We start from the raw sequence: 13,401 nt of genomic DNA on the forward strand, positions 1-13,401 counted from the left end.
ATTCCAATAATTTTCCTGTTTCTCCAGTATGTCTTTTTTTTCACAGTTTTTCTGAAGACCTTCCAGAAAACACATTCCATGCAATTTTAAAAGGTTTTAAGCCTTTTCAGTGATTTTGCTTGCAGGTCAAGTGAGTTGGAACTTGTAAGCAAAGTTGCTGCTTTGGAAAGGCTTACCCTGCTGCATTAAATATTTATTTAGAGTAGGTATATTTAAAAACTTAGGGTTTACTTTCTGGTAATGAATAGTTCAGTAGTTTGTTAATTTAGAACTTGAAAACTTCTGTATATACCTGTAGCAGACTGTTTGAAGAATTTGAGAAAATAGATTGGAAACCTGAATATGGTTTTATCACTGGGGTTGAACAACTTCAAAAGCCATTCTAAACACACAGGTTACTTTGTGAGACTTGGACAATCATCTTTAAATTTTGTAGTGGAATCCACTGGACATATGTAAAATAACTGAAGTAGCATGTAAGAGACTGAGTTGAAAGTAATGAGCTGATCCTGCACTGTCTGAAGTCCTGAGAAGGCATTGCTTTTTTGTTGTCATCTTGGGTGGCTGGCTCAGTATGCAACTGTTTATTCTTAGCTCCTGGCTGTGTCGTGCTGCCATATGATGGAATGGAAGTCTAAAAGGAAGCCAAAAGCCAAGGGCTAAAAGTTTGGTGTATCATATGTCAATGTGGAATAAATAGTTTGGACAATACTGTTGAAGAAAGGACACCTAAATTATAAATATGAATGGAGGGTGTTCAGATTTTCAAATCCAGCGTGTCTCTCTTTAAAACATAGTGCAGGGCACGTACCACAATATACCTCCCCGACAGCAGAGCTTAAGAGTGTACAGAAAAGATGGTCTGTATGCATGTCTTAAAAATTACTTGTCCCTTATCATCTGCTGTTGCAGATTTAACATAAAAAAGATAGTGCAATTCCAAGGTGGAAATGGTTTATTGGTGTCATATTTATTAAATAGAAAGTAAAAGTAGTAATAATTTCTTAACGTAAACAGTCTCTGAAGGAGGAATGGCTAGGTCTAACTGTGTACCAATGGGCTGCTGCAGATATAATTGGTAATGTAAGCGTAAACTTTTATTGCAAAGATATAATTCAATCAATTGAATTAAACAGTGAATTTGGCCCTATCCTCTTCTATGATGAAAATTTAAAATATTTGTCTGATGGTCTGAATGGGTAAGGTAAGACTTTTGGCGTGGAAGGGAAGGATACTGTCCCTTAAATTAAAATGAAACCCTTATCTTTGTTGTTTTCAATCAAAAGCAAATTCATTCATTGGTTCACCTTCATGAACAGCTATTAAAATTCAAATCTGCCTTCATACACTCACTTGTTTTTCCTACTTATGCAGAAACAACTTCAAATGGAATTAAATGATAATCAGCGTTGAACTTGACATGCTTTTACTTACTGTAAAACACTTTTTAACATATTTCCTATGTGACAATCCTAACCATTCAAAATTGTCCAGACAACCTTTTCCCTTTTGCAATCTTAATAAACAGCTGAGAGAATACAGCAAAATCCTTACATGGGAAAAAATTCAGTTAGCTTCTAACATAACTTGATGGCTGAAAAAAAGGTTAGAGCCTGCACTGTATAGCCAGTGAATTTTGTTTAAAACACAGATACTTAGTCTGAAATTCTAAAAGCATATTCATGTTAAAACTTTGTGCTCAATTTTTTTTCTAAGGCTTGCCTATTTGCAAGTTTAGTAGAATGGATTTTCTATGCCAGATAAGCCATTCTCAATTAATAATATAAATGTCAGATTACATTGGGGGAATATAAGATGAACCTGTATCTTTTTCATTTGATAGAAACAACATTGAAGAAAACAATGTTTTAAGAATTCTGATTTTTGCTTTTCTAAAAATTTATTTTATAGTATGTGTTGTCTTTTGGAATTGGTGGACTGACTGTTCTGAATGCTAGTGTTCTGATTTTCTGTGGAACTGAAAGGGGAAGGGAGGGATGATTCTTCTTGCATTTCGCCCGTATTATGTCAAAGTCTTGCACAGCATCTGGGATCGCCTGACTCATTGATTCAAATTCCCTGTCACATGCCCTCACATCATGTAATGCTTTTCATAAATTAATCAAGCTTCATCTTTAGACTGACTTTTTCCTGACTTTCATCTTAGACTGACTTTGCTTTTTCCAGATGTGGATGTATTGTGCCTGCACAGTCGGTATTTAGTGTGTCTCCTAAAACCATTAAAAGGATGCAAAGTTATAGCATCTCTTTAACTTGTTAAAATGGTCTTAGATAACTACTTTTCTCATATCTTTTTACACAGCTGAGGGAAGACTGTTGCTTTCAGTCGTATCAGGTTCAGATTGGTGCTAGTTTGTGCTGTTTGGATTTATTTTGTTTCCAGATATTCAATAATACTCTGTGCATTCAAGACATTTTTGTGTTAAGGTATTATTTTTCAAAAGCAGTTAACGGTTTCAGGGATTCTTTTACTATTATTTTTAATTTTTTTTTTCTGTGTGCTTTTCCTAATATCAGACTCTTCTTGTCTGGAGACTTGATATAGACTAGTATAGCAAAGATTGTAAGCATCTGTAATAAACAGGTTTTTAAATCTCATAGTTGTCATCTGTCCAGCATTTTAGAAAGGCATATGAAATCCTTCCCTTAAATTAAACAATTTGTGAGAGACCAGAGAGAAAAGTCAAGAAGTTGTATCAAAATTCTTACTCTCATTTCCCCTTTTCCCCTACACTCCAGAAAAGGTTTTGTTTACTGTTGATCATGCTCTTTAATTTTAAAGAAAACTGCATAAAGCACAGGTCTTCCTGGTTCATGGATACGCCATGGTAACGAGCTATTGCAAGATGATGGGCTGCAGAAAGCATGTTGTATATATAAATACATGAAAGTTGTATGGCATTTCTGTAAATATTACTTTGTACATAGTTACTGTTTTTAAAAAAAAAAAAGTTTTGGGAAGAAGTGTGCCCTTTTTTCACCTGGGAGAATACTTTAAAGTAAGTAGTATGTTTAAATTTAGTCATTTCAGGCACAGTTCATAAGCCTGTACCAAAATATCAACAGTAGGAAACTCATCAGGTAGTTTAGATTTGTAATTTGCTTTTAAACTTGTAATAGGTTGTTTCAGGTTGAGTAAATATTGTTTTCTTCATACTATAGTAATCTGATCTTTCCTAGATTTAACAGGGATATCAGGACATCACTGAATACGATCATGTAGAAACAAACTATTTCATAGTATGTATGAGCTGGTATTTGCTATTACTGTCTGTTTATTATTATAAGCTTCTGAGCAAAGACACTTTATGGATTTGTTATCTCCAGTGGTGATGAAAGGGCTTCTACCATAGCCTTGATCAAAACCCAGGTTCCTATATTGGAGGGGAGGAGGAGGGGAAAGGATTTTACTCCTATAAGAACAAAATAAGCAACAACTACAATTGGGAAAGTGTATTCCTGTAACCCCAAATAAGTTCATTATTCATGGCAAGTGTCAAGATGACACAAACCCAATATATCTGTAAGCTCAGAAGATGTCTTACTTCATGGAATTGCATTGCCAAGAGAGTTATCCATTCCTTCAGTTCTGTGTTGTCTGAAATAGCCGTCTTTCAAGGTGTGATTAATGTACATTGGCAGTCAATAGGATATGAGTAATTGTGGTTAATTCCAAAAGTGAAAATAGCAAGAAATCTCACACCATTGTGCTACATCACACATAGCCCTTTTTCCTTGCTAAGTGTTGTTTAGCAACTCGTTCTATGCAGAGAAGGTGTGGCAATGCTGGCATCTTTCTTGAGAGAAGATATATTTGGTGTTCTACAGGGAAGATGTGACTAAATGACATTTTTCCTTAGGCTGTGATTAGAAGTCACTTGCAAATAATCAGCAGTTGCCGCAAACTCCACCCTGCAGTTCCTGTTTCAGTTGTAGGAAGATCTAGCTATCTATTTCAAATTCAGCCATCGTCTTACGGCCTTTCTGTTTATAGGTCAAGCCTTTTGCGGCCAAAGCTTCCACTAGGAAACTCTAAATATTTCGTGAGAAATATGAGTGGAATAATTGTTTTCACTGTTTTCTTTATTGCTTAGTAACTTTAGTCATGATTTTAAGTGTCTATGTTTAAAAATCCCTTAAAATCCATTCATGTGCTAATTAATTCATATATGACATTTGAAAATAGGACAAAGCATCTTATTCTGCAGAGTTCTGGTCCTTAAGTCTATGAGCACAGAGGTGAAATGAGTTTGTTCGCTTCAGAGATGGAGCAAGTGATGTTTTAATGATATTGCACACTAATCTCTAGGAACTTTATAGCTTCCTCTGAACAAGTTCAGCAGTAACCTGTGCTAAACATCAATCAGATTTAAAACCCAATTACTTTCTAGCAGAAATTAAAAACTATTGTTTTCAAGTACGTGGTGCTAACATTTGTTTTCTTAGTATAATTAATCTTCAAATGAACAAAGCAACCAACATGCATCTTAAAATCTTGAAAGGCCAATGGTTTCTGGAGGTGGGATGGACGGTGCACAAAGTGCAAATCTGATGATAGCTAATCACACTCCCCATTACGTAAGTTCTCCCTTTCTAGAAGCTGAGGCTTCTGTTGTTTTCATAAGCAATTCTTACACTCTTTTGCAGAACGTGACTTTTTTTTTTTAAGCCACAGCATTTTCTTCTGGCAATCAAAATAGGCCTGCTAAATGTAAAGAGATCTTGTGCAACTTGCGTTTAAATCTGAAGGCAGATATGAATGTACGTATATGTGCACTGGCATTTTTGACAAAAGGCCCAATTATGTCTGTCCTGGGAAAGATTGTATTGGGCAATCCTTAAAAGACAGAATGAAGCATTATATTTTGCTTCTGTGAAGCTCTTTGAGATGAGCAATATAGTTACAGATTATTTCAGTTTTGATCAAGTACTGGTGTAAACAGTAGATTACATTTATGAGACGAAAACTCACCGCCGTGCTAGATTATATTAAGATTAAAAAAAAGTTAATCGTGGAAGACATGCTAGAATACAGTGACGATAGTACTATGTAGTTCTAAGCAAAGCCATTTATCTTAATGTATTTGGATGAAAAAATCAATGTTTTCTGCATCTCCACATTGATACGCTGTAATGATTTTTCCTCAATGTTATGGCAGCTTCATTATTTCAGTGGAAGTACCTTATATACACCAGCAAAGTAGCATCTCTGATAATCAGGTTACATCTAAAGTCTTCCTAACTTGATAAAATTTTCTTTTATATTGTCATTCATACAAGTATAATACAAAATAAAGCTCCTTCAGTGCTCAGCTTTCAATAATCCTGTTCATAATTAAATATAAATCTGACTAAAACATATTCCTCTACATTAAAGTCTTGTCATAAAAACATTTTGAATATAAACGTTCAATACTCAGTAGAGTGATACAATATATATACATACACACACACACAAACGCACTTTCTTCTGTTAGTAGCAAGCATTTTGTTCACTATTTGCACAACTTCACAGTCGTATATTTTATACAACCACTACTAAATCAGACTTCTGATTGCTCATTACTGTCAGGAATGACAGACGTTAAGGCAGCCTGACAAAAGCGATGTAATGTTGACATTTTTGTTTTCTGTTCAATATACAGTCGCAGTTTGTCTCTGAAGGTTTCCCCTAGAAAACTGTAAATTAAGGGGTTCAAACAGCTATTAGAAAAAGCTGCTAGGTTCACAATATGTCCTGTTAAAGGATAATCATGTCTGAAGGATGGGCTGCTTGAAGACACAGGCTCGCTTTTCTTTTGAAGAAGTTGAACACTAATGAAGACATTTTCAGGTAGCCAGCAGATAAAGAAAACCAGGACAACAACAAAAATCATTCGAAGAGCCTTTTGTCGCCGCAGACGAAGACTCCTATGCTTGTGTGCTTTTATAAGAACTCGAACAATTAATGAGTAACAAAGACCGATGATCACAAAGGGGATAATAAACCCCAAGGTTATTTCTAGCCACTGGATTTCTTTTACATCTGCAAAACAAAAATAGACCTCTCCGGTGTGTTGTAAATGCACAGCTGTAAATGGAACTAGCGCTGCAGAAATAGACGCCATCCATATGAGACCACAGCTTAATCTAGCGTGTTGCATAGTGCGAAATATGTTGGACCTCATTACTTTTGCCAGTGCTATGTATCTGTCAAAACTCATCCATGTCAGAAAGAAAATGCTGCTATACATGTTGATCTGAAGGAACAAAGACATAAAGGTACAAATAATAGTGATATCATAATACTTTTCATCAAGATTAAAAACCTCAATGAGAGAATCAGCAACTAAAATGAGATCGGCTACTGCAAGATTTATGAAGTAAAGGTCTGGAATAGTCATTTTTTCACGAAAGCTTATGTTGACAACCAGTATCAGAATGTTTCCTACAAAACCAATAGGAAAAAGAAATATTGTGTAAAGACATGATAAGAAAAGACCAATAACATATTGTTGGTGTTCTGATTTATCAGCTAATCTAGAAGATATGCTTTCATTACACAAATGTGATCCATTTAGGTTAAAAGTTGTGCTGTTACATATAACAGGTGATACTGAGGCAGAATAAGTTTCCATGGTTAAAATAGCTGCAGAAAAGATATTAGTACTCACAGTTTGGTGGTAATGCCAAAAAAATCAGATTTTTGGTTGTTTTCAACTAAGTTCATAGTAAGCATTTTGATTGGAATGGAAAAAGATGTACACTTTTGTATAGGAAATTAAAATTCTTTAGAAGTCAAATTAATTAGACTTAAAATTGACTGAAATATAACAGTACAAATAGTAAATTTCTTAAATTTTTGTACAGGACACTATATACATTGCAAATGAGAGAACTTGCAGTTCCTGTGTGCCTTAAGATCATGTAGGAAACTTTTTACCATTATGGTACTTGGATCTCTTTAACAAAAGCTTTTCATCAACAGTGTTTCTTCATGCAGGTTGGAAGGTAGTAGAATTTTGGCTCCATTTGTTTTCTTTTAATAATCAATGAATATCCTTGGACCTGCAATTTGCAAATGGAAAACAATTAATCTCATACTCCAGCACTGTACCACATACCATATGCTTCTGCTAACTTAACATACACAGCTGAGGTTGTAGGAAACATCATGTTTGAATATATATACAAAGGTTCAGTTAAAAGAATTTAAATTTGTTCTAGATGATAATATATTGTGAGGGCAGATCTATTAAATTTTGTGTACCCTTCAGGGGTTCAGTATTGGAAAATGTAGAAATATAGAAAATCAGTTTAGCCTACTGAAGAAAAACTTTATTTTTTTTTTAATATATAGAGATATATAAAAATTATATATATTTATTTCATCATCAGCTTGTAAGGCTAGTAAGTAGCAGAGTCTGTGGCTGAGAAGGCAATGGAGATGAAAAGCAGTTGGTTCCTTCTGCTTTCAGTGGGAAGGAAAAGGCATTTTAGAAACGAAGGTAATGCAAGCAGCATATTGATTTACACCAACATTATTATACTCAATTTGCTTTTCTTTGTGATTAATTATGTTGCACTGACTTCCGGATAGGAATGGAAAATATCAGTTATCTGATTTGTTTACTTATAAATGTTGAATGTGATGGACTTGAAGCATTCCTAGAAGTTTATTTAAAAGAAAACAAACAAACAAAAGACACCCCAAACAAATAAAACAGCAAGAAAATTATAACCCAAGGTATTTTGTGTTTAATTTTAAATATTTTGAATTGCTTTAATCTTCATCTTACTACCAAAACCTTGATTTTAATTACACTAAAATAGATTTTAAAAGGTTAAATTGTTTACTAGTAAAATTCATCATGCATATTTCCACGTTTTAATAACATAAATCCTGCTGATGTACAGTCTGGAGGAGAAAAAGGAGCAGACCACTAATGGAGTAGGAGTGTTAGAATATTTTCAGTCAGAAACATAGCTCTGAGTTTGCTTAAATGTATTCAAGTTATCAGAAGTAGCTAGCAGATACTTAAATAAAGATATCTGTTCCAAAGCTTTTATTTCTTAATGAAGTAGGCGTAAGCACACAGTAGCTGTTGCTATGTTTTGAATCATTTTCATAATGTAAATCTTTATGCTAAAATATCCGTATGAAATTACACTTATTTGAAGAAGGTTCGGTGTTTGTTTCAAGCAGCTATGGAAGTCAGACTTGAACTGTTGTCTTTAATGTAACATCCTTTTATTTTTGAATAAGGCAGTAAACTGCTTTAAATACAGTAAAAGGTAAGTTAACAGTCTAAGCAATTGATTTTAAAAGGTCAGTCTGTGGTCAGATTTTAATTACATCTGAAAGGCCACCGAAAGCCAAGCAATTACAAGCATTACAGGTAACCATGTACTGTGAAACACTTTATTTTACCTTAATTCCACTTCTCCAGAGCTGATTTTCCTCCAGACAACAGAAGGCTGGTTCTTGCTCGAGTACAGGCTTAATGGATGTGTCAACTTCGACTGTCGTGTCAGTAAAAACTTGTATTTAGGTGTGCAAAGCTGCAGTGTATGCCACCTGTTGATGATTCAGCAGTGAAAAAAAAAAAATAATATGAAAGTCTATTCTGTTTTAAAACGTCTTAAATAAAGGATAGTTTACAACAGCAAAATGCAGATCTTGCTGCATGTCCTTGGCAATAAAACAAGCTTTATAGATTCCCAGGGTTGTTCTAATTTGTGTGCAGTTGAAGTGCTGCTGAACAGCCTTATAAGGCTAGAATTAACCCTGTTTCTGCTGGTTTGTTTTTTACTAGAACTAGTCAAGCATCTTTTCTCTCATATTTGTCAGTTTTATTTTGCCTAATGTTCATTTTTACCCTCCTTTCTGCCTCTAGCATTTTTTCAAATTATATAGTCCACTCAAACCTACAGCTCAGCTGATCAATAATTAAGAGATTTATTTGCAAATTGTAACTAAGCATATTTTACATAGATATAAAGCAGTAATTACTGTTATATGGGGTATTTTTTTAAAAGCCTCTGGACAATCTAAAGAGAAATACCCGACTGAGGGAAATCTAGCAGCTGAGGAGGGTCATTTGCTAAACTGACAATATAGATTTCAGTTTTCCTACCTTCAAGTCAATCCCATTTTGCCTGTTTGTATTTTAATTTTCAGGTATCCATCGTCATCCTCACACTTCTCAGAATTGCTCAGCTCAAAATCACATGGATAAAATAAGCTTATTTTGCAGACAATGTGGAGCCTCAGTCTTGCATAAAAACACCAGTACTGCAGGTGGAGTTTTGCATTTCATCTGTGTGTGTGGGGGGGGAACTACTTGACATTTCCAGAAACACCACCTACTGGTGGTCAGAATTCTTAGAGCAGAAAGAAAGTTAAACCTTTCTCATGAAAGAGAAATATTTTATTTGTGTAAGTTGCTTTTTATTATTATATTGATCTGATACCTGAATGTTAAGTGCCATTAATGGATATGCTGTACATCGATGCAGCATTCTGCTGCTACTGGAATAAGATGAATTGGATCTCGGCATTTAGGGTTTCAAGAAGCCAATGTTACAGTTTCAGAAGCGTGGAGTAAACAATTAACATGTCATTATAATGGATGTAATGGATGTATTACATCTATTACAATGGTAAAATATTTTTAGATTATGAAATATCTCATCTGTAGAAAAGTGAAGCAAAAGTTCTTACACAAGTAGTTTTGGGACTAGAAGGCACTTTGCCTTCTAGTGCCATTGAGGAAAATATATCCGCCGATTTCTTGTAACGCACTTTGCACAGGAACACAGCATTTTGTCAGTGTTACTAAAAATGTTTTTTAAGATGTTCCTGCACGATGGCTCTTCATAAATAGTTTTGGAATAAATTATTATTTAGGTTAAAAGAATGTTTGTACAAATTAGTGCTGGTAAAGATTTTCTGAACGGAAGACTTCCACTGTGTGTGGAATGGCTTTCTGGAGTGTCTTTCTACAGGGTTATGAGGACAGAGAGCCTGAAGTGTTTCGCTTTGAGAAGTGTACAAATACGATTGTGTTACAGGACTGGAATAATTGTAATGTTAGAAAAAAATCTTGTGATACTAGCTTTGAAGGTCTTAATTTTTTGCTGTCCTAAAGAACAGGATTATAGAGTCTTTATTGTTGTTTGTTGATCATGTGGTTTTGCTGTACTTAGTTCTGTCCTTCAGAGCTTTCACTGATCTTGTAAGGGCCAGAAGGATTTTTTACTTTCCTTTATGCATAATGTTAGCTTCTGGGTGTTAGTTGTTTGTAATTATGGGGGCCTGGATTTAATAATCAGCTGGTCTGTCTGTCCTTGTTTTTCTAGCTGTGAATATCAGCTGATTTGCTATTAAAATGTATAATTCCGAGTGCTAATTTTCTTGTTTGAATTCATTATAAGAAATATGTCACTTTGCCATACTTCCGGAATTGTTAGGAAATTCTCTTTTGAAAGACCCACAAAGTAGCTGTTTTTCCTGCTAGTAGAACTATGAAGCATAAGAGGCCAAATCCAGTAGTATTATATTGTATTATTATATGGTAATTACTGAGTTCTGTATTTCACTAAATATTTTATGAGATCATCATGTGAATTCTCTGAATCCTGTTTCCTAAAAGAGATGACAACATCTTCAGGCTCTTATTTATGCAGTCAAATTATTGTTACTGATGAATCTAGCTTAATCTCACTGTTTGTCGCTTCCATATTCCATAAAATGCTTAAAACTAATTTTAGCAGCTGCTGAACATTGTACCCTTTCTCTGTCCCTGTCAGTTGCTGATATTCCATGGGACTTTATAGGGAGTGCGTTAACGATCCATACTTAGTCACAGTTGTGACAGTATTAAGTATTACAGTTCCACCTGTCTTACCTTATCTTGATTGTCGCTGAGAACATGGGTGAAAGCAGCTGGTGTGATAGCATTCATATAATGTTAGACCTCAATAATCCAGCATTTAAAGTTTTCCTGGCAGTTTATTTTTAAATCTGTAGTAGTCAACTTCTAAAACACTGTATATATCTCAATAAACATGTCTAACACTATAGAGTCTTTAAGGAACACTAGGGTAATTGCCTATGATGTATTTAGGTGCACCAAGAGGCTTAAAGTGGGGTACAATAGAAGATATTTTATGTAATTTAGCAGACTTCAACATATGTGCCTGCTATTTTGTTGGAGAAAGGTGACAGCTGAGGAGGAAGAAAGTGGGAGGTGTGAGTATGGGAGAGAACAACGCAAGAGGTCCGGTGTATCATAGCTCTTGAGTCACCATTATACAGCAGCCTCTCCAGCGGGATGATAAGCAGGATAAGCTCTGTAGGATGTAAGAGATGTTGGATTCTGTCAGAAGTGTGGAAGTGCTTTGGGCATGAAGCTGTTGTGTCCTGGAGAAATTAGATCAGGGCCAGGGTGTATAAAGCTGAAAAAAAGTAAGGTACTGTATTGCATGGAAGGGGAAGAAAGCATAAATTAAAATTGTGTTGGAATGCTTACAGTGTAATATAACCATATGCAGAAGAAATAAGATTTGTATAAGAATCTCTACTGAAATTATCTCCAGAGGAAATACAGATGCTGTTGTAATGTTAATGAAGTTTTGCAAGTAGATTGATCTCCTCCAAATTCTCTCTCGTCTTTCTGTTAGCATGGATACTGACTCTGACCTTTTTCAGCCACGGAATGACATCTGTCAGTGTCCATTACTCTGTTCTAGAGAACCCTCATACTTTATCCTGTCCAGCCTCAGTTACTTTCCCTTTCTTGCAAATAATCAAACTTAGTTTGAGTTGGAATTAATTGTGTTCTGTGCCTGCAGAAAACCTTGGAGAGAGTGTATTTTGTGTGTTTAGGCTTTTCAGTTGCCAATAATTCTGAGAATGCATTTTTCTTACTAAAAATAATTTTTAAAAGTTTAGCCTTTTCTTTTGCAGGGACAACACCTGTACCCATTCAAACTATTCTGGTAAAACCTTTTTATCTTTCTTAAAGTGTATATTGCAAAACTCTTGGGAGATAATATAAAAATTTTATAAAATTGGACCACAAAATGTTGTATAGTGAAAGATGATTCATCGTAGGACTTCAGGCTCTATCCAAATGCGATTACAAAATAAAATTCGCAAAGCATCAATCACTTCTACTTTAGTAGTTGAGTCTGGCAGTCCTTTGCTGGACACTTGTACCATGGAAGTGAAACGCATTCTTTCATTCTAGCCAATTAGTGAATCAATTTGTCGTGCATCATATATGGTGTAGACATTATATAGCGTACTTATTTTGGCTGAATTGCTTGAGCTTTCACCCTACCCCAAATCTTCTGCAACTCCCTCAAAATCAAGATAAATAATGCTGTAGCCCTTTCAGGGTCTCTAAGTTTGAAATTAGAATGTAACTAAGGCCAGGCTTAGTAATACATGTAGGGGTGTAGCAGCTCGAGTTATGATTAAAGTGTGCAAATCCAGTCTCTCTTTAGCTCAGATGTTGTTTTGCAGTGGGATCAGATCAAATTTGAGCCAGCTGGTTCAGCAAAGATGAGTCCTTAGTCTCTACATGTTCTTTTCCAAAACATGTTACCAGCTCGGAAATTCATGCTTAAACTTCAGCAGCCCGCTCATTTATCTTCTTTTACTGAACGGAAGGTTTTTTCAAAAGCAGGCCTAAGTCTTAGAAAGATATGAATATCACCAGTACAGAAGTAAAATATTCTTTGAATTTTCCAGTATATCCCTCTAGTTAATCTTGACAGCATGCCTATAAAAATATATGCTCCTATTTCTTCTGGAACATACCGTTCAAAACTAGGTGAAGCCTGGAAGAAGTAAGTGTTCAACAAAGTTGTTGCTTGTATAGGGAGGGAAAAATCTCTCCAAGCAGGGAGATTTTAATTTGTTCTTAAAAATACACTTCAAATTATTAATAATATAAAAATTATTACTTTTAATCTCAGCCAAAGCTGCTCTTTTTCTCCCTCATATCAGACTATTTTAGAATGCCTTTTGGGGACTGTTTCTGTTCCTTCCCCTATTGCACATAGGGGTGTTTGCCCTCATATTCTAGCTGGATGCAAGTAGATTTTTCTCTAGGACTGCATGTTCATTGTCCTGAATTTTAATGTAAGCTGTGACTAACTTTACCAAGAATGATTTAACAAAACATTTCTGTATTGCTACAAGTTATATTCATAACTACTTGAATTATTGTTCTGCATTTTTCAACCTCTTCTCTCCTGTTTACCTTTGTTTTCTCCTATTCAGTTACAAAGTCTTTTCATTGTACATAGAGACTTCTTTATGACAATATAACCAGCCTTCCAGAAAATACTCTGGTTTTTCCCCACAACAGTAGCTGTGGACAGGGAATA

General features: G+C 35.0%; 2 protein-coding genes across 5 annotated transcripts in view; one reads left to right on the plus strand and one right to left on the minus strand.

Annotated features, from left to right (window-relative positions):
* The window catches only part of CHLSN (cholesin), a 137,893-nt gene that overhangs the window by 10,594 nt on the left and 113,898 nt on the right, over nt 1-13,401 (plus strand). The gene's annotated exons all lie outside the window — the stretch shown is intronic.
* On the minus strand, nt 4,823-9,283 carry GPER1 (G protein-coupled estrogen receptor 1). 2 transcript variants are annotated; one of them, XM_076351046.1, is made up of 4 exons: nt 9,138-9,283; nt 8,432-8,578; nt 6,944-7,068; nt 4,823-6,448 (listed from the first exon to the last, which is right to left on the minus strand). In XM_076351046.1, exon 4 carries the CDS (start codon nt 6,402-6,404, stop codon nt 5,565-5,567), a length of 840 nt encoding a protein of 279 aa, XP_076207161.1. In that variant the 5' UTR covers nt 6,405-6,448; nt 6,944-7,068; nt 8,432-8,578; nt 9,138-9,283; the 3' UTR covers nt 4,823-5,564. The 2 variants fall into 2 exon arrangements, with proteins under 2 accessions (XP_076207161.1, XP_076207160.1); XM_076351045.1 differs by having other exon boundaries at nt 4,823-7,068.

Source organism: Aptenodytes patagonicus, chromosome 13 (assembly GCF_965638725.1).
Source record: "Aptenodytes patagonicus chromosome 13, bAptPat1.pri.cur, whole genome shotgun sequence".
In the NCBI taxonomy this organism is placed as follows: domain Eukaryota; kingdom Metazoa; phylum Chordata; class Aves; order Sphenisciformes; family Spheniscidae; genus Aptenodytes; species Aptenodytes patagonicus.

Excerpts from the sequence above, each read along its gene's own strand:
- GPER1 (XM_076351045.1), bottom strand. The coding sequence starts at position 6,638 with ATGGAAACTTATTCTGCCTCAGTATCACCTGTTATATGTAACAGCACA.